The sequence below is a fragment of the Ranitomeya variabilis genome, chromosome 8, assembly GCF_051348905.1.
Source record: "Ranitomeya variabilis isolate aRanVar5 chromosome 8, aRanVar5.hap1, whole genome shotgun sequence".
Lineage (NCBI taxonomy): Eukaryota > Metazoa > Chordata > Amphibia > Anura > Dendrobatidae > Ranitomeya > Ranitomeya variabilis.
In genome coordinates, this window is record NC_135239.1 from 153,901,130 (window position 1) to 153,921,567 (window position 20,438).

Sequence of the window (20,438 nt, forward strand, 5' to 3'; positions counted from 1 at the left end):
GTGGAGCATCTGGTGGTAGTGGGAAAAGCAAAATAGCAGCTAAGGCTGGAGGTGATGAGCCAGCATCATCGTCTGCCTACACAAGGCCTCGAAGGCTCCCTTATCTGGGAGTAGGAAAACAAGTTTTAAAGCCGGAGCAGCAGGAAAAAGTCTTGGCTTTCATTGCTGACTCAGCCTCTAGCTCTTTTGCCTCCTCTTCAGAAAGTTCCAAATTTAAAAGCAGCGAGTCGTCAGTGGATGCTCCCGGTCAGGAACAAGGCGCTTCCTTGTGTCCTTCACCAAAACCAAAAGTGAAGGATGCGTCAGGAGATACTACAGGTTACTCCATGGAGCTCTTTACACATACCATGCCTGGGTTAGAAAGGGAAATTGTTAACAGCCCATTACAAGATGAATCGGACATGGAGTGCACTGATGCACAGCCACAGCTAGATTATTATGCTGTTCCATTAACTCAGATCACTGCATTGCCCTCGCAGTGTACTGAGACTGAATCTGACCCTGATGAGACTATGGTGCCCCGTCCCGAACGCTATAGCACCTTACACGGTGACACAGAGAAAGGTGCATGACATTGAAGAGGAGGTGATAGATGACCCAGTTGTTGACCCAGATTGGCAGCCATTGGGGGAAGAGGGTGCCGCAGACAGTAGCTCAGAAGCGGAGGAGGATGATCCGCAGCAGCCATCTACATCGCAACAGCTTTCAACTGGCAGGTCCGTCTCAGGCCAAAAACGTTTGTCAACCAAAAAAATAGTTTTAGGATAGCGTGGCCAGCCGGTGAAAGTAGCACAGCGTGCAATGCCTGAAAAGGTATTCCATAGTAGGAATAGTGGAGTGTGGCAATTTTTTAACCAAGATCCGAATGATCAGTGCAAAGTTATCTGTAGGAAATGCTCAAAGACCTTAAGCAGAGGGAAGAATCCCCAAAATTTAAATACAACGTGCATGCATAGACATTTAACCAGCATGCACTTGCAAGCCTGGACTAACGACCAAACGTCCCATACCATTAGTGCACCTGCTCAGAATGAAGGTAGTCATCAACGCTACATTGCTTCCCTCACTGTAAGCCCACCGGTTAGGACACCACCAGGAGCAAATGTGGAGGTATCGTCGCAAGGCCAAAGCAGTCAGGGAATCACAAGGTTTTTGGTAGGAAACACTGTATGTAGGTCAACCTCAAGAATACCATCACCAACCCTCTCTCAATCCGCCATGTCCACCACCACCACCACCGCTTGTTCCACCATATGCAGCTCTCCAGTCCAGCTCACCCTACAAGAGACTCTCGTTAGGAAAAGAAAGTACTCATCCTCTCATCCGCGTACACAGGGTTTGAACGCCCACATTGCAAGACTAATCTCGTTAGAGATGATGCCCTACCGGTTGGTTGAAAGCGAAGCTTTCAAAGCCCTGATGGCCTACGCAGTACCACGCTATGACCTACCCAGTCGACACTTCTTCGCTAGAAAAGCCATCCCAGCCCTCCACCAGCATGTCAAAGACCACATTGTCCATGCACTGAGGCAATCAGTAAGTAGAAAGGTGCACCTCACAACAGATGCATGGACCAGTAGGCATGGCCAGGGACGTTACGTGTCCATCACGGCACACTGGGTTAATGTGGTGGGTGCAGGGTCCACAGGGGACAGCCATAGTGGGACAGTTCTGACTAGCCCACGGTCTAGGAAACAGTTGGCTGTAGGCGTTCGCCACCCCTCCTCCTCCTCCAAAAGCAAAAGCTCGTCCACAGAGCGCAGTCGCACGACCACTCCATCCACAGTTGCCAGTGTTGCACATGACGTGTCCCATTATGGAACAGCTAGTGGTAAGCGTCAGCAGGCTGTGTTGGAAATGAAGTGTTTGGGCGACAACAGACACACCACGGAAGTACTGGCCGAGTACTTGCAGCAAGAAACTCAGTCATGGCTGGGCAGTGTACATCTTGAGGCAGGCAAAGTAGTCAGTGATAACGGAAGGAATTTTATGGCTGCCATAGCCCTTTCAGAACTGAAACACATACCTTGCCTGGCTCACACCTTGAACCTGGTGGTGCAGTGCTTCCTGAAAAATTATCCGGGGTTACCAGCCCTGCTCCTGAAGGTGCGAAGACTTTGCTCACACATCCGCCGGTCGCCCGTACACTCCAGCCGTATGCTGAACCATCAGCGATCGCTGAACCTTCCCCAGCACCGCCTAATAACCGACGTTGCAACAAGGTGGAAATTCACACTGCACATGCTTCAGAGGCTGTGCGAACAGAGACATGCTGTAATGTATTTGTGGGAGGATACACATACACGGGCTGGCAGTTGGATGGCAGACATGGAGTTGTCAGGTGTGCAGTGGTCGAAGCTACAAGACCTCTGTCAAGTCCTTCAGTGTTTTGAGGAATGCACACGGCTGGTAAGTGCAGACGACGCCATCATAAGCATGAGCATCCCACTAATGCATCTGCTGATGCAAAGTTTGACGCACATTAAGGAGCAGGCGTCTGCAGCCGAGGACGAGGGAAGCCTTGATGACAGTCAGCCATTGTCTGCTCAGGGAACTCTCCTGGACGAGGTGGGGGACGAAGAGGAGGAGGAGGAGGATAATGGGGATGAATATTTATGGGAGGAGGATGCTTCTCAGGGGGCAATAGAAACTGGTGACGTTGCAAGGTCAGGTACAGGGTTTTTGCGGGACACAAGTGATGTTGATTTGCAAGAAAGTGCTCCTCAACCCAGCACAAGCAGTGAATTGACACCTGGAACATTGGCCCACATGGCTGAGTATGCCTTGCGTATCCTAAAAAAGGACCCCCGCATTATCAAAATGATGACCGATGACGATTACTGGTTGGCCTGCCTCCTGGATCCACGATATAAAGGAAAATTACAAAATATCATGCCACATGAGAACCTTGAGCAAATATTGGCTACCAAACAAGCAACTCTTGTAGACCGTTTGGTTCAAGCATTCCCAGCACACAGCAGCGGTGATGCTTCTCACACGAGCTGTAGGGGGCAAAATGGCAGAGGTGTTAGAGGTGCACAAATCAGAAGTGGCGTTGGACAGAGGGGTTTTATGACCAGGTTGTGGAGTGATTTCGCAATGACCGCAGACACAACAGGTACTGCTGCATCGATTCAAAGTGACAGGAGACTGCATTTGTCCAGTATGGTTACGAACTATTTTTCCTCCCTTATCGATGTTCTCCCTCACAGGTCATTCCCCTTTGATTACTGGGCATCTAAAATAGACACCTGGCCTGAATTGGCAGAATATGCATTACAGGAGCTCGCTTGCCCTGCTGCTAGTGTGCTATCAGAAAGAGTCTTCAGTGCTGCTGGTTCAATACTGACCGAAAAAAGGACTCGTCTGGCTACCCAAAATGTTGATGATCTATCCTTCATTAAAATGAACCAATCATGGATTTCAAATTATTTTGCCCCACCTTCCCCTGTTGACACGTAGCTTGCTTACAAAATTTCTTGCTTTTGGCCTCCTCTTACTGACTGCTCCAATTCCTCCATTTGCAGCTGCTGAATGTCCACCATAGGCCATTTTTTTACCTCCCTAAATGGGCTGACTCCCCCCACAGGGCCGTGGTCACCACCAGGCGCAAGCACCCATGCGAGTGCCGTTTGCCTGGACAGGTGGTGGTGCCCACTTTTGGGCGACGGCACTGGCACAGGGTCCCTCATAGTACAATGAAGTGTCTCTGACGGTGGTGGGGCACAACCAACATCAGACACACCGTCGTAATATGAGGGGCCCTGTGCCAGTACCGCAGCCCACGAGAGAGTGTTCCCCCCAGCTCGAACAGTGCTCTACCACTTGCAATACTTACCTCTCCCTGCTCCACCACAGTGTAGTCTGTGCTGATAAATCCTTCAATGTCACTGCCAATACAAATTTGTTGAAATGATAGATGATAGTAAAAATATACAGGGGCCCTGACCTCCATCATTTAGACCAGTTAATACTTTGCGCCAACTACCACTGTCTGCTACTCAGCAGAGGAGCCCACCCCTGTACCTAGCTATGCCACCTGTTTATTTATGAACATATTTTTGGCAGACATTTACCTCACTTTATTATTTTGGCCTACTAACTGTGTCAGCCACTCCTTACAGTTGTCCTCCACTGAACAAAGCTATGCCGCCTGTGTACTCCTGTTACCAGTTTTGAAGTGCATTTAGCCTACTTTTTTATTTTAGGCCTACTAAGTCTCTGCGCCACTCCTTACACTTGACCTCCACTGAACAAACCAATGCCGCCTGTGTACTCCTGTTACCAGTTTTGAACTGCATTTAGCCTACTTATTTGGGCCTACTAACTGTGTCTGCCTCCCATTACAGTTGTCCTCCAATGCACAAAGCTGAGCCGCCAGTTTACTCCTGTTTCGACTATTAAACTGCATTTGGCCTACTTGTTTGGTTGGGCCTACTAACAGTGTCTGCCGCTGGTTGTTGTTCTCCTCCACTGAACAAAGCTGAGCCGCAATTTTCATCCTGTTTCGAATATTAAACTGCATTTGGCCTAATTATTTGGTTGGGCCTATTAACGGTGTCTGCCGCTGCTTGTTGTTCTCCGCTGAACAAAGCAGTACCGCCTGTTTACTCCTGTTACCAATTTTGAACTGCATTTGGCCCACATTATTACTTGGGTCAACTAACTGTGTCTGCCACTCATTACAGTTTTCCTCCACTGAACAAAGCAATGCCGCCTGTTTAGTCCTGTTACCAATTTTGAACTGCATTTAGCCTACTTTATTATTTGGGCCTCTATCTCTGTTTTTCCTCCTCATCCTGCCCATTGCCCAGCCACTGCTAGATGGGTCTGCTGGTACATTGACCCAGACCACTACATTCCCCTTGCACTCTACACAGCCAGAATTTGACCCTGCTGAAAGTCAGGTTCCCCTTCCCGCATACTATACCACCTTACACGGGGACAAAGAGGAAGGTGCAGATGAAAGTGCAGGTTCCTTCATCAGGTGGGGGGGCATACTCGTTGGCGACGTCACTGGCACAGGGCCCCTCATAGTACGCAAAAGTGTCTCTGCCGGTGGGAGGCGCCACCGCCGTCAAACACACCGCCGTACTTTGAGGGGCCCTGTGCCAGTGCCAATGCGAACGAGTGGGCCCCCCCTGCTTGCTCAGGATCACAGCACTTGGAAAGTTGAAATACTTACCTCTCCCTGCTCCACCGCCGTGACGTAGTCCGCGTTTCCTGGGCCCACGAAAAACTTGAACCAGCCCTACCCCCCCCACAACTTTAGCCAAATGACTCCCAATTTTCAATGCCTATTATTATAAGGTAAATTAAGATTGACAAGCTTAAGTAACAAGAATTGACGTTTTTGGCATTAAAATGTGCACCGTAGGTGTTTTCCTGTCCTCCACTTACTGCCGACTTTGATTCCCCATTGACTTGCATTGGGTTTCGTGTTTTGGTCGGCCCCCGACTTTTCGCAATAATCGGCCGATTTCACCCTACCTGACTTTTGAGAAAGTCGGGTTTCGCGAAACCCGACTCGATCCTAAAAAAGTAAAAGTCGCTCAACTCTACTCATTACTCCAAATGAGCATTCGAGTATTAGGTATTAGGAATTGCTGGGTTCAAGCAACGAGCACCCGAGCATTTTACTGTCCGCTCATCTCTATTGTCCATCCATTTGTGGCCTTACATGTCATAATTGTGTACTTGCAACCACTAGCCATTGCAGTGAAATCCAGTCATGAATGGCAATGATCAATACATTTCTGGACAACCTGAGGAAGGTGCAGAACTTTTTTCCAATGTCCATAAACCACAATATCATTGGTGCAATCTGTGCAGCTGTACAGGGGCCCAAGAAGTATGGAGGCCCATTTTCTTCTCTAAAGCAGGCTGGATTGTGCATCATGACAAGGGCCCATGTACTGTTCTTGAACAGGGGCCCTCTTCTGTCTGTGTCCGCCATTGCATATTAATATTATAAACTGTAGACAAATTACTTTTACAATCTTCATAACTTTTTATGGTTTTCCATTATATTGGCACAAAAGCTTTCCAGTATCGGTGCTCGCCATGTGGTGACCGGCTTCTGATAGGCTGTCACTTCCCTCACTGCCTGTCTACTATACCTGCTCAAGTACAGACCCACGGGCAGCCCAGGAGTGTGTCCAGCCGTCCTGGTCCGAATTCCACATTTATGGAACGATACCTGCTGTGTAGCATGACAAAGTCTACAACCATTTCAGCCACACAAATAATGCATATCAGTGCAGTGACAGCATGGCACTTCTAATATAACTTTTTACCACTTTCAACAATGAATTTACTAAAGTATAAATAAAGCGGTCTGTGATTTTGGATTCGAAATAATCAGGTTGGCAACCCTGGTCACCATATAAGGACTGAAAGGATTGTTGGGGGCAGTCTGCAGATTGTCGACAGAATTAATTAAAGGATTGTGCTAAGTAACCTACAGACACTGTCAGGTCGGTGCCGTTATACTGATTAAAATGATACTTTGGTTGATGAAATCCATCTTGTGGTTGTTTTTTGGTTCTTATTTTCAGTTTTGAGTTAATGATATGTTCGTGCTCCAGGGCGGCCTGTAGGGGTCTTCATGTGGCTCTCTCATTCTCTATTCATAATGAATACTGCTGACAGGTCACTGCTCACTGACCTGCCCCCTACTTTACATAATGAATATTATATATATTGGGAAAAAAATTGCCTGGGCTGCAGCATGATAGCATGTGTAATGTGCATTTAGTTCTTTTATTTGATGCTATAAATAAATTCATTAAAAAAAAGTGTCTCAAAATGGTGCCGGCTGCGCAGTAGCGGCTATTGGCCATCCGATAGATGCTACTGCACAGGCGCCATCTTGCTGGAGATTAAAAATTAATTTTGGAATTTTGTTTCCTGTTTTTCAGTACAAGATATGTTAAAACCAATCATGTCTTTCAAAAGCACAACTTTTCCGGCAAAAAGCAAGTGCTCACATGGCCATTTTGACAAAAAAATAAAAGAGTTATGGCTCTGGGAAGAAGGGGAGCGAAAATATCTCCTGTTGTTATAGGGTTAAAAAATTGAGTACAGAATATTGAGAAATTGTCAAATCCCAGACTGAAAATACACAACAGAACCACTGGGTGGCCACATATAGACAGACAACGCACAATCGGAAACCATGGTATTTTTTCAAAGCTGATAATCTCAGTTATGTAAGCCAAGAAGGGAGGTGAGAAATGTAATTTCAGGAAGCTTTTCACTAGTGTTCATGCACAGAAGTCTGCAGGATATATGTATCTTTCCAGTAGTAGCACATACAGTACTATGCACATACTGTACCTGATTAAATGTTACTGCAGGATTTCTGAAGTCTACTTGCAGAATGTTGCCAAGAAATGGAAGACCTCTTGGACCTGGAGGAAAGTGTGATCCGTTCTTCCTGCTCTTCATAAAGTCCAAGAGGAAAAGGCAAACAATGAATGTTGTACCCAATAAAAATACATTGGATAACAACAGGGAGATAAATTCTGCCATCTCCTCTCTGTGCTACGTCTACTTGATCTTATTAGCTCTCGCTCACAGATCTTACTATCCAAGTGTATGAATCATTTCTACGTATGGAATCGAACTAGACCTCTGTACCCACTGTAATAATCAGTAAGCAGCTCCCTGGATCCGCCCTTATATTATAGCTGTCAAAGATCCCAGAGTGACCAGGACTGCTGAGCCAAAATGGGTGGGGTATATGCAAACCACGTCATAAAGTGGGCAATCCAGGGCAGGCAGATGGGCTCTGAAGGGTGCTGGGATGTTCCCAGAAGGGCCAGGGGTGGGGTTGGCAACTATTGTATTCTATAATCCCATAGATCTATTTAAAGGGGGAGAACACACAAAAAGCCATGCTCTCTGCCAGCAACATAAATACACAGTGCAAGTGTGTGTCAGAGGTTGGGAGATGCAGTGACAGACAGGAGGCAGAGCAAGGGTTAACGATTTTACTTGAACAGGGGGATACTCCATGCAGGGAGGCAAACAGTTTAAACAAGGAAATAAACAGTTAAATGGCAGAATGAACGGTTCAATGGCAAAAGGATATGTGGATCGCCCCGTCAGGGCAGCGGGGCACTCGGTACCCGGTTCTTCGGTTCACAGGGGGATGTCACGGTGGCTGACCCCGTCCGTGGCCCTGAGACGTCCATATAAAAGGGAAAGGTTTGGAATGTTTGTGATTCCACCTGTAGTATTCGGTCAGGGTGACCGACGCTGCTTTAAGGGGTCAGCTGGGGTGATGTTATGGCAGCTAGATGTTATACCTTCCCACAGGTGAAGTATGTCCCCAGGGCATCCCGGTGTGTAGATGGTGGATGGTGAGAGGCGCAGTGAAGAACGAGGACACAAGGTTGCAGTCTGTTTACCTTTACTGAAGACTCCAGCATCCACAGTCCAGGGCACCAGATCACAGGGCAGGCAGAGTCCAGCTGGTTTGGAGGCAAGTCCAGAGTCCCCTTGTCCAGGTGGAAATCAGTAGCCTTCCCTTGCGCTGTAGTGGTGTAGTCCATTACTGCTAAGCTTCTCATAAGGTCCTCACTAGGGTTGAGCGACCTTAACTTTTATAGGATCGGGTCGGGTTTCACGAAACCCGACTTTCTCAAAAGTCGGGTCAAGTGAAATCGGCCGATCCTATAAAAAAGTCGGGGTCGGGGTCGGCCGAAACCCGAAACCCAATGCACTGCAATGGGATACTATGGTTCCCAGGGTCTGAAGGAGAGGAAACTCTCCTTCAGGCCCTGGGATCCATATTTAAGTGTAAAATAAAGAATTAAAATAAAAAATATTGATATACTCACCTGTCCGGCGGCCCCTGCAACTTACCGAGGGAACCGGCGGCCTGCTTTGGTTAAAATGAGTGCGTCCAGGGCCTTCCGTGACGTCACGGCTTGTGATTGGTCGCGACGGCCCATGTGACCGCCACGCGACCAATCACAAGCCGCGGACGTCATTCTTTAGAATTCTAGGAATTTAGGACCTGAGAATGACGTCAGCGGCTTGTGATTGGTCGCGTGGCGGTCACATGGGCCGTCGCGACCAATCACAAGCCGTGACGTCATCTTAAGGTCCTTCACGCGCTGATTCTTAGGAAGGAAGGCTGCCGGAAAGAAGCAAGGCGCGTCCGAGGGTGAGTATATTCCTATTAGGTATATACTCACCCTCGGCTTCTTTCCGGCAGCCTTCCTTCCTAAGAATCAGCGCGTGAAGGACCTTAAGATGACGTCACGGCCTGTGATTGGCCGCGACGGCCCATGTGACCGCCACGCGACCAATCACAAGCCGTGATGTCACCGCAGGCCATTCACGCGCTGATTCTTAGGAAGGAAGGCTGCCGGTTAGTACCAGGGCGCGTCAGAGGGTGAGTATATCAATATTTTTTATTTTGATTCTTTATTTTACACTTAAATATGGATTCCGATACCGATTCCCGATATCGCAAACATATCGGAACTCGGTATCGGAATTCCGATCCCAGATTCAGAAGATCGCCGACCTCATGGCCGACCCCACACAGAGGTCGGGTCGGGTTTCATGAAACCCGACTTTGCCAAAAGTCGGCGACTTCTGAAAATGGCTGACCCGTTTCGCTCAACCCTAGTCCTCACAACTGTTGTAGATGTTAAGTCTCTCTGTCCCCCGGATAGGATAGGACAAACCCGTATGACTGGTGGCTTGAGGCGGTCTATAGGGACTCTATCATGCCCCAGCCTCTAAGGGGTGCCACCGTGCCTCCTGGGTATAGGGCGAACAGGTAATGTGAAATTAGCTGTCCTGCCGGTCTCTGGAGCAAGGCATAAAGGGTCGTTGCTCCCTCGGTGTGCCGGCTACCAGGATTCTGCGCCTCAGAAGGAGGCTGCCTGTGTAGGGCTGGTCCCCTTCTGATAACCACTCCTTTGCTACGACTTCCTTGCACGCTCGCTGCAATATAGTTCTGCCTTCGGTGTCTCTTTCTGAGAGCTGCAGCTCTGAGGGCATGCACAGCTCTGTGTCCTTCTCCCTCGATCTCTGACAGGATCCCACCCCTGCCAGGGACCAACTACATGAGCGAAGCTCAGCCAGCAACTAACTAACTTTACCTACATACCACCAGTTTTACCTAAGTGTGGGGAGTGACCTAATAAATAGGAGCAGAGCTCCCCCTGGTGGCCTGGAATGTGAAATGTGTTGCATGTTTGTGATACCTGGATGCAGTTGTCCTTCTTTGCCTCCAAACGTAACACCACTCTCCCCTAGAGGAGAATGATATTACTGCAATGACCAGGACCCTGTGGCGCTGCATATGCAGGGTTGAAAAATGTTAGATTTAGTAAAGGCAGTTCCTTTGTACACTTATTGTGTTAGAAGTTTCACCGACTGTAGATGCTGCTTGAAGGTCAGTATCGCCGACAACAGCTGGTGCGGTGCTTGTCCAAGAAGGTCCTGCAGGTTACGGTGGTCTGTCTTCTGGCGGCAGTGGTCGGTGTCTGGTACCTTCCACTGATCCCCTAGTCCATAAGTGGCTGCGGCCAACGCAGGCAAGGCCGCAATACTGTCAGAGTCCTGGTTGAACAGTGTGGCAACGTCTTGCAATGTGTACAGCAACAAACAGTCCTGCACACTGCCCTTGCTCTTAAGCTTACGTGCAGTGCTCAGTAGAACAGGGCTCCCGGCTCTCTCCCTGTCACTGCGGCAGCCTCCGGTAGCATCCTGGCATATGGCCGGCCACGTTTCATCTCTGCATGGCTGCGCACCTCACGTAGCACGCTGCGCACGCACCTTGCTCCTCTCACGGCTGGCGGGAAAGGTTGAGCGTGGGTCTGTGCAATATTGATGCTCGAGGGCTGGAGCACTCATGTCCCCCTGCTGCACATTGTCTGTTCCTGCTAAGTCTCTCTCTAGGCCACCGGGTCTGTCTGCTGCAGTCCATCGCAGCGCCGGCGGGTTGGGTGCATAGCACTCTGCCTGCCCTGCTGCTCACACGCTGGCGATAGGGGCCTCTCTGCAGCTTCGTGCACTTTCCCTCTCAGATTCCGGACAGGTTCCCACTAGGGTTGAGCGAAACGGGTCGATCATTTTCAAAAGTCGCCGACTTTTGGCTAAGTCGGCGTCTCATGAAACCCGATCCGACCCCTGTGCTTGTCGGCCATGCGGTACGCGACTTTCGCGCCAAAGTCGCGTTTCAATGACGCGAAAAGCGCCATTTCTCAGCCAATGAAGGTGAACGCAGAGTGTGGGCAGCGTGATGACATAGATCCTGGTCCCCACCATCTTAGAGAAGGGCATTGCAGTGATTGGCTTGCTGTCTGCGGCGTCACAGGGGCTATAAAGGGGCGTTCCCGCCGACCGCCATCTTACTGCTGCTGATCTGAGCTTAGGGACAGGTTGCTGCCGCTTCGTCAGAAGCAGGGAGAGCGTTAGGCAGGGTCCACTAACCACCAAACCGCTTGTGCTGCAGCGATTTCCACTGTCCAACACCACCTTCGGTGTGCAGGGACTGTGGAAGCTATTTTTTTTTTTTTTCCCCTCAGCGCTGTAGCTCATTGGGCTGCCCTAGAAGGCTCCGTGATAGCTGTATTGCTGTGTGTACGCCACTGTGGAAACCAACTGCTTTTTTCCTCTTTATCCTCTTTCCTCTATCCTCTTTTTTTTTTTTTTTTTTTTTTCCCCTCAGCGCTGTAGCTCATTGGGCTGCCCTAGAAGGCTCCGTGATAGCTGTATTGCTGTGTGTACGCCACTGTGGAAACCAACTGCTTTTTTCCTCTTTATCCTCTATCCTCTATCCTCTTTATCCTCTTGTTCCTTCCTTTCTGCACAGCTATCTTTTTTGTTTGTCCACACTTTTTATTTAATTTGTGCATCAGTCCACTCCTATTGCTGCCTGCCATACCTGGCTTACATTACTGCAGGGAGATAGTAATTGTAGGACAGTTTTTTTTTTTGTTTTGTTTTTTTTTGTGGGAGATTAAGATTGGCATTTCTGCTACAGTGCCATCCCTGTGTGTGCCATCTCTCACTGAGTGGGCCATAGAAAGCCTATTTATTTTTTCCGTGATTTGTGTTCTAAAATCTACCTCAACACAAAAACACTACATCAATCAGTGGGAGAAAAATATTGGCCTCAGTCAGGGCTTGTGTGCCACTGCTGTGTGTGCTATCTCTCATTCAGTGGGCTATAGCAAGCCTATTTTTTTTTTTTTTTTTTTAATATTATTTGGTTTCTAAAGTCTCCCTGAAAAAAAAAAAAAAACCTAAAAAAACAGTGGGAGAGTAATATTGCCCTTTCAGCTTGTGTGCCAGTCTTGACTCCTGGGTGTGCCACCTCTCTCCCTCTCATTCAGTGGGCCATAGAAAGCCTATTTTTTTTTTTTTTTAAATATTATTGGGTTTCTAAAGTCTCCCTTAAAAAACAAAAAATACATAAAAAAACAGTGGGAGAGTAATATTGCCCTTTCAGCTTGTGTGCCAGTCTTGACTCCTGGGTGTGCCACCTCTCTCCCTTTCATTCAGTGGGCCATAGAAAGCCTATTTATTTTTTCCGTGATTTGTGTTCTAAATTCTACCTCAACACAAAAACACTACATCAATCAGTGGGAGAAAAATATTGGCCTCAGTCAGGGCTTGTGTGCCACTGCTGTGTGTGCTATCTCTCATTCAGTGGGCTATAGCAAGCCTATTTTTTTTTTTTTTTTTTTTATATTATTTGGTTTCTAAAGTCTCCCTGAAAAAAAAAACAAAACCTAAAAAAACAGTGGGAGAGTAATATTGCCCTTTCAGCTTGTGTGCCAGTCTTGACTCCTGGGTGTGCCACCTCTCTCCCTTTCATTCAGTGGGCCATAGAAAGCCTATTTATTTTTTCCGTGATTTGTGTTCTAAATTCTACCTCAACACAAAAACACTACATCAATCAGTGGGAGAAAAATATTGGCCTCAGTCAGGGCTTGTGTGCCACTGCTGTGTGTGCTATCTCTCATTCAGTGGGCTATAGCAAGCCTATTTTTATTTTTTTTTTTTTAATATTATTTGGTTTCTAAAGTCTCCCTGAAAAAAAAAAAAAAAACCTAAAAAAACAGTGGGAGAGTAATATTGCCCTTTCAGCTTGTGTGCCAGTCTTGACTCCTGGGTGTGCCACCTCTCTCCCTCTCATTCAGTGGGCCATAGAAAGCCTATTTATTTTTTCCGTGATTTGTGTTCTAAATTCTACCTCAACACAAAAACACGACATCAATCAGTGGGAGAAAAATATTGGCCTCAGTCAGGGCTTGTGTGCCACTGCTGTGTGTGCTATCTCTCATTCAGTGGGCTATAGCAAGCCTATTTTTTTTTTTTTTTTTTAATATTATTTGGTTTCTAAAGTCTCCCTGAAAAAAAAAAAAAAAACATACAAAAAACAGTGGGAGAGTAATATTGCCCTTTCAGCTTGTGTGCCAGTCTTGACTCCTGGGTGTGCCACCTCTCTCCCTTTCATTCAGTGGGCCATAGAAAGCCTATTTATTTTTTTTTTTAAATATTATTTGGTTTCTAAAGTCTCCCTGAAAAAAAAAAAAACATAAAAAAACAGTGGGAGAGTAATATTGCCCTTTCAGCTTGTGTGCCAGTCTTGACTCCTGGGTGTGCCACCTCTCTCTCTCTAATTGTGGGCCATAGAAAGCCTTTTTTTTTTTTTTTTTTTTTAAATATTATTTGGTTTCTAAAGTCTCCCTGAAAAAAAAAAAAACATAAATTAGGTGGGAGATTAATATTGACATTAGTGCTTGAGTGACAGTCCTGCGTGTGTGTCATCTCTGTGATTTTGTGCCACAGAAAACAGAGTGTGTAACATTGTGCCTGATTTTCCTTGTGGTCTCACCAACCTGTTAAGGGATATTGAAATCATACTGAAGTTATAGCTCACCGTGTAAGTTGTTTGACAGCAACAAATAAAGTTACTTTGGTTAAGATTTTAAAACAATGAGGAAGTCTGGTGCAAGAGGTCGTCGTGGGCGTTCATTGTCAGCTGGTAATGATGGTAGTGGTAGTGGAGCATCAGGTGGTCGTGGGGATAAAAATATTCCACCTAAGTCTGGAGCTGTGGAGCCAGTTTCGTCGTCAGGCTACACAAGGCCTCGAACGCTCTCTTTTCTGGGAGTAGGAAAACCGCTTTTAAAGGCGGAGCAGCAACAGCAAGTTTTGGCTTACATTGCAGACTCAGCCTCTAGCTCTTTTGCCTCCTCTTCCGAAACTGGTAAATGTAAAAGCAGCGCGTCGCTTGTGGATGTTCACGGTCAGGGACAAGTCGCTTCCTTGTCCTCCTCAGCAAAAACTACAACAAGAGAGAAGGATGCAGCAGGCGACACAACGGGTCACTCCATGGAGCTCTTTACACATACCGTCCCTGGCTTAGAAAGTGAAACATTTAACAGGCCATGCCCATTACAAGTATATTCTGACATGGAGTGCACTGATGCACAGCCACAGCCAGAGTACTATGCTGCTCCTTTGACTCAGACCACCACATTGCCCTCTCAGGGTACAGATCCACAATCAGACCCTGATGAGACTATGTTGCCCCGCCACGAACGCTATACCACCGACCGACACAGTGACACAGACGAAGTTGCACACGAGCTCGAAGAGGAGGTAATAGATGACCCAGTTATTGACCCCGATTGGCAGCCATTGGGGGAACAGGGTGCAGGCGGCAGTAGTTCAGAAGCGGAGGTGGAGGAGGGGCCGCAGCAGGCATCAACATCGCAACAGGTTCCATCTGCCGGGCCCGTATCTGGCCCAAAACGCGTGTCAAAGCCAAAACCTGTTGGAGCACAGCGTTGCCATCCGGTTAAAGCTCAGTCTGCAATCCCTGAAAAGGGATCCGAGTCTAGGAAGAGTGCAGTCTGGCATTTTTTTAAACAACATCCAACTGATCAGCGCAAAGTCATCTGTCAAAAATGTTCAACTAGCTTAAGCAGAGGTCAGAATCTGAAAAGTCTAAATACTAGTTGCATGCATAGACACTTAACCACCATGCATTTTCAAGCCTGGACTAACTACCAAACGTCCCTCAAGGTTGTAGCACCCTCGGCCAATGAAGCTAGTCAGCAACGCAACATCCCTTCCGTCACTGTAAGGCCACCATTTTCCGCACCACCGGCAGTATCTGTGCAGGTTTCTTTGCCAGCCAAAAGCAGTCAGGGTCAGGGAATCACCAGTTTTGTAGGAGGAAATATTGCATCTAGGGCACCGGCGGAAACAATACCGTCTCCAACCGTCTCTCAGTCTGCCATGTACACCGGCACACCCGAAAGTTCCACGATCTCCAGCTCTCCAGTCCAGCTCACCCTACATGAGACTCTGGTTAGAAAAAGGAAGTACTTATCCTCGCATCCGCGTACACAGGGTTTTAACGCCCACATAGCTAGACTAATCTCGTTAGAGATGATGCCCTACCGGTTAGTTGAAAGCGAAGCTTTCAAAGCCCTGATGGAGTACGCTGAACCACGATACGAGCTACCCAGTCGACACTTTTTTTCCAGAAAAGCCATCCCAGCCCTGCACCAGCATGTTAAACAGCGCATCGTCCATGCACTCAGGCAATCTGTGAGTACAAAGGTGCACCTGACTACAGATGCATGGACCAGTAGGCATGGCCAGGGACGTTATGTGTCCATCACGGCACACTGGGTGAATGTGGTGGATGCAGGGTCCACAGGCGACATCAATTTAGGGACAGTTGTGCCTAGCCCACGGTCTAGGAAACAGTTGGCTGTAGGCGTTCGCACCCCCTCCTCCTCCTCCTCCTCGTCCTCCTGCAGAAGCTACAGCTCTTCCACAGAACGCAGTCTGCCAACCACTCCATCGGCAGATGACACTGTTGCACACCAGTTGTCCCATTATGGGCCAGCTACTGCCAAGCGTCAGCAGGCTGTATTGGCTATGAAGTGTTTGGGCGACAACAGACACACCGCGGAAGTTCTGTCCGAGTTCTTGCAACAAGAAACGCAGTCGTGGCTGGGCACAGTAGATCTTGAGGCAGGCAAGGTAGTGAGTGATAACGGAAGGAATTTCATGGCTGCCATCTCCCTTTCCCAACTGAAACACATTCCTTGCCTGGCACACACCTTAAACCTGGTGGTGCAGTGCTTATTGAAAACTTATCCTGGGTTCTCCGACCTGCTCCTCAAAGTGCGTGCACTTTGCTCACATATCCGACGTTCGCCTGTACACGCCAGCCGTATGCAGACCTATCAGCGGTCTTTGAACCTTCCCCAGCATCGCCTCATCATAGACGTTGCAACAAGGTGGAACTCAACACTGCACATGCTTCAGAGACTGTGCGAACAGAGGCGTGCTGTTATTTATTTGTGGGAGGATACACGGGCAGGCAGTAGGATGGCAGACATGGAGTTGTCAGGTGTGCAGTGGTCTAAGATACAAGACATGTGTCAAGTCCTTCAGTGTTTTGAGGAATGCACACGGCTGGTTAGTGCAGACAACGCCGTAATAAGCATGAGCATCCCCCTAATGCGTCTGCTGATGCAAAGTTTGACGCACATAAAGGAGCAGGCGTCTGCACCAGAGGAAGAGGAAAGCCTTGATGACAGTCAGCCATTGTCTGGTCAGGGCAGTGTACAGGACGAGGTAGCGGGCGAAGAGGAGGTGGAGGACGAGGAGGATGATGGGGATGAGTATATTTTTAATGCCGAACCTTTCCCGGGGGCACAGGAAATTGGTTGCGTGTCACGGCCGGGTTCTGGTTTTTTGAGGGACACAAGTGACGTAGATTTGCCTGCAACTGCCCCTCAACCAATCACAACCGGAGATTTGACAACTGGAACTTTGGCCCACATGGCGGATTATGCCTTACGTATCCTAAAAAGGGACACACGCATTACGAAAATGATGAACGATGACGATTACTGGTTGGCCTGCCTCCTTGATCCACGCTATAAAGGCAAATTGCAAAATATTATGCCACATGAGAACTTGGAACTAATATTAGCAACCAAACAATCAACTCTTGTTGACCGTTTGCTTCAGGCATTCCCAGCACACAGCGCACGTGATCGTTCTCACACGAGCTCCAGGGGGCAGCAGACTAGGAGTGTTAGGGGTGCACACATCAGAAGTGGCGTTGGACAGAGGGGTTTTCTGACCAGGTTGTGGAGTGATTTTGCTATGACCGCAGACAGGACAGGTACTGCTGCATCAATTGAAAGTGACAGGAGACAACATTTGTCCAGTATGGTTACTAACTATTTTTCATCCCTTATCGATGTTCTCCCTCAACCATCATTCCCATTTGATTACTGGGCCTCCAAATTAGACACCTGGCCAGAATTGGCAGAATATGCATTGCAGGAGCTTGCTTGCCCGGCAGCAAGTGTCCTATCAGAAAGAGTATTCAGTGCTGCAGGTTCAATATTAACCGAAAAAAGGACTCGTCTGGCTACCCAAAATGTTGACGATCTAACATTCATTAAAATGAACCACAACTGGATTTCGAAATCTTTTGCCCCACCTTGCCCGGCCGACACCTAGCTTTCCTATGAAAAGCTCTTGCCTGTGAATTACTTTTCTAATGTCTAATTTGCTGCAGCTGATTGTACAGCATACGACATGTTTACACCTCCCTAAATGGCAAAACTCCCCACACGGGGCCGTGGTATCGCGACTTGGCGCAAGCACCCGTGAGACTGCTGTTTGTCTGAAGAGGTGGGTGTGCTCGCTTTTGGTTGACGGCATTGCTACTGGGTCCCTCATAGTACAATGTAGTGTCTCTGGCGGTGGTGGTGCGCACCCAACGTCAGACACACCGTTGTAACATGAGGGGCCCTGGGGCGGTCCCGCCGGCCTCAAGAGAGTTCCCCCCTACCCCAGCTCAAAATGTGCTCTACCACGTCCAAAATTATGTCGCACAGCTCCACCAATCTTTAGTCTATTCGCTGACATCATTCAATGTCTGGCACTGACAATACAAATTTGTAGACATCTATGATGCAACTTAAAGTAGTCTGTGTCTGTGTCCTATATTGGCACCATTAAATAGTTACTGCCAAATTACTATGTCAGAAACTCAGTAGATGAGCCCACCCCTGTACCTAAGTATGCCACCTTTTTTTTTGTTGTGGTTGTTTTGCGAGACATTAACATCTATTTATATTTTGGGAGTACTGGGACAGACACTCCTTGCACTACTCCTCCACTCACCACCAAGCTGCCTGTGCATCCATGTAACCGCTGTAAAGCTGCCATGAGCCTATTGTTTGTTATTTTAGGCCTTTGAAGCCTGTCTGCGGTCCCTCCTTCCACTAGTCCTCCACTGACCAGACCACTGCTGCCCGTGTACCCCTGGAACCAATTATAAAGTGCCTACAGCCAGCCCATTTTCTTATGTTAGGCCTTTGAAGCCTGTCTGCGGTCCCTACTTTAAATACTCCTCCACTGACCACCAAGCTGCCTGCCCGTCTATCCATGTAACCGCTGTAAAACTGCCATGAGCCTATTGTTTGTTATGTTAGGCCTTTGATAGCCTGTCTGCGGTCCCTACTTTAAATACTCCTCCACTCACCACCAAGCTGCCTGTGTATCCATGTAACCGCTGTAAAGCTGCCATGAGCCTATTGTTTGTTATTTTAGGCCTTTGATAGCCTGTCTGCGGTCCCTACTTTAAATACTCCTCCACTGACCAGACCACTGCTGCCCGTGTACACCTGGAACCAATTATAAAGTGCCTACAGCCAGCCCATTTTCTTATGTTAGGCCTTTGAAGCCTGTCTGCGGTCCCTACTTTAAATACTCCTCCACTCACCACCAAGCTGCCTGCCCGTCTATCCATGTAACCGCTGTAAAACTGCCATGAGCCTATTGTTTGTTATGTTAGGCCTTTGATAGCCTGTCTGCGGTCCCTACTTTAAATACTCCTCCACTGACCACCAAGCTGCCTGCCCGTGTATCCATGTAACCGCTGTAAAACTGCCATGAGCCTATTGTTTGTTATGTTAGGCCTTTGATAGCCTGTCTGCGGTCCCTACTTTAAATACTCCTCCACTCACCACCACCAAGTTGCCTGCCCGTGTATCCATGTAACCGCTGTAAAACTGCCATGAGCCTATTGTTTGTTATGTTAGGCCTTTGATAGCCTGTCTGCGGTCCCTACTTTAAATACTCCTCCACTCACCACCACCAAGTTGCCTGCCCGTGTATCCATGTAACCGCTGTAAAACTGCCATGAGCCTATTGTTTGTTATGTTAGGCCTTTGATAGCCTGTCTGCGGTCCCTACTTTAAATACTCCTCCACTCACCACCAAGCTGCCTGTGTATCCATGTAACCGCTGTAAAACTGCAATGAGCCTATTGTTTGTTATTTTAGGCCTTTGATAGCCTGTCTGCGGCCCCTACTTGCAATACTCCTCCACTGACCACAATGCTGCCTGGAGTGCCTGCCTGTGTATCCATGTAACCGATGTAAAACTGCCATGACTGCCTACTGTTTGTTATTTTAGGCCTTTGATAGCCTGTCTGCAGCCCCTACTTGCAATACTCCTCCACTGACCACACCAATGCTGCCCGTGTACCCCTGGAACCTATTTAAAAGTTCATAGAGCCTAGTTATATATTTTATTTACTATTAATAAGGCCATGATGGACTACGCTGTACCACGCTACAAGCTAACCAGTCGACACTTCTTTTGCGAGAAAAGCCATCCCAACCCTCCACCAGCATGTAGAAGACCGCATTGTCCATGCACTCTGGCAATCTGTGAGTACAAAGGTGCACCTGACAACAGACGCATGGACCTGTAGGCATGGCCACGGAAGATTACGTGTCCATTACGGCGCAATGGGTTAATGTGGTGGATGCATGGTCCACAGGGGACAGCCTACTAAGTCTGTCTGCAGTCCCTAATTCAAATTGTCCTCCACTGTCTAAATCGGAGCTTCCACCTTCTGGCTTTCGGCCTATAGTATCAGAAATTAAACTGCATTTGGCCTTCAACTTTGGTTAGGGCCTACTAACGGCTTCTGCCCCTCCCTGGTGTTGCCCTCAACTAAATAAAGCTGAGCTTCAACCTTCTGCTCCAAATTACCATTTTGAAAAATGCAATAGGCTTTTCCGGCCTACTAAAGGTGTCTGTCTGTGTGCCACTGCCTGGTGTTGCCCTCAACTAAATAAAGCTGAGCTTCAACCTTCCGGCTCTCATTAAGTGGTTTTAAAAAAAAAAAATGGTGGTTAGGGCCTACTAACGGCTTCTGCCCCTCCCTGGTGTTGTCCTCAACTAAATAAAGCTGAGCTTCAACCTTCCGGCTCTCATTAAGTGGTTTTAAAAAAAAAAATGGTGGTTAGGGCCTACTAACGGCTTCTGCCCCTCCCTGGTGTTGTCCTCAACTAAATAAAGCTGAGCTTCAACCTTCCGGCTCTCATTAAGTGGTTTTA

At 47.9% G+C, this 20,438-nt stretch overlaps 1 protein-coding gene across 1 annotated transcript in view; it reads right to left on the reverse strand.

Annotated features, from left to right (window-relative positions):
* LOC143787962 (cytochrome P450 2D15-like) overlaps nt 1-7,715 on the reverse strand; it is a 171,914-nt gene extending 164,199 nt beyond the window's left edge. Inside the window, exon 1 of the mRNA XM_077277232.1 lies at nt 7,339-7,715. Coding sequence (XP_077133347.1) covers nt 7,339-7,533 — 195 coding nt within the window. The 5' untranslated portion in view covers nt 7,534-7,715. The remainder of the gene's footprint in view (nt 1-7,338) is intronic.
* Between the last annotated feature and the right edge of the window lie 12,723 nt (nt 7,716-20,438).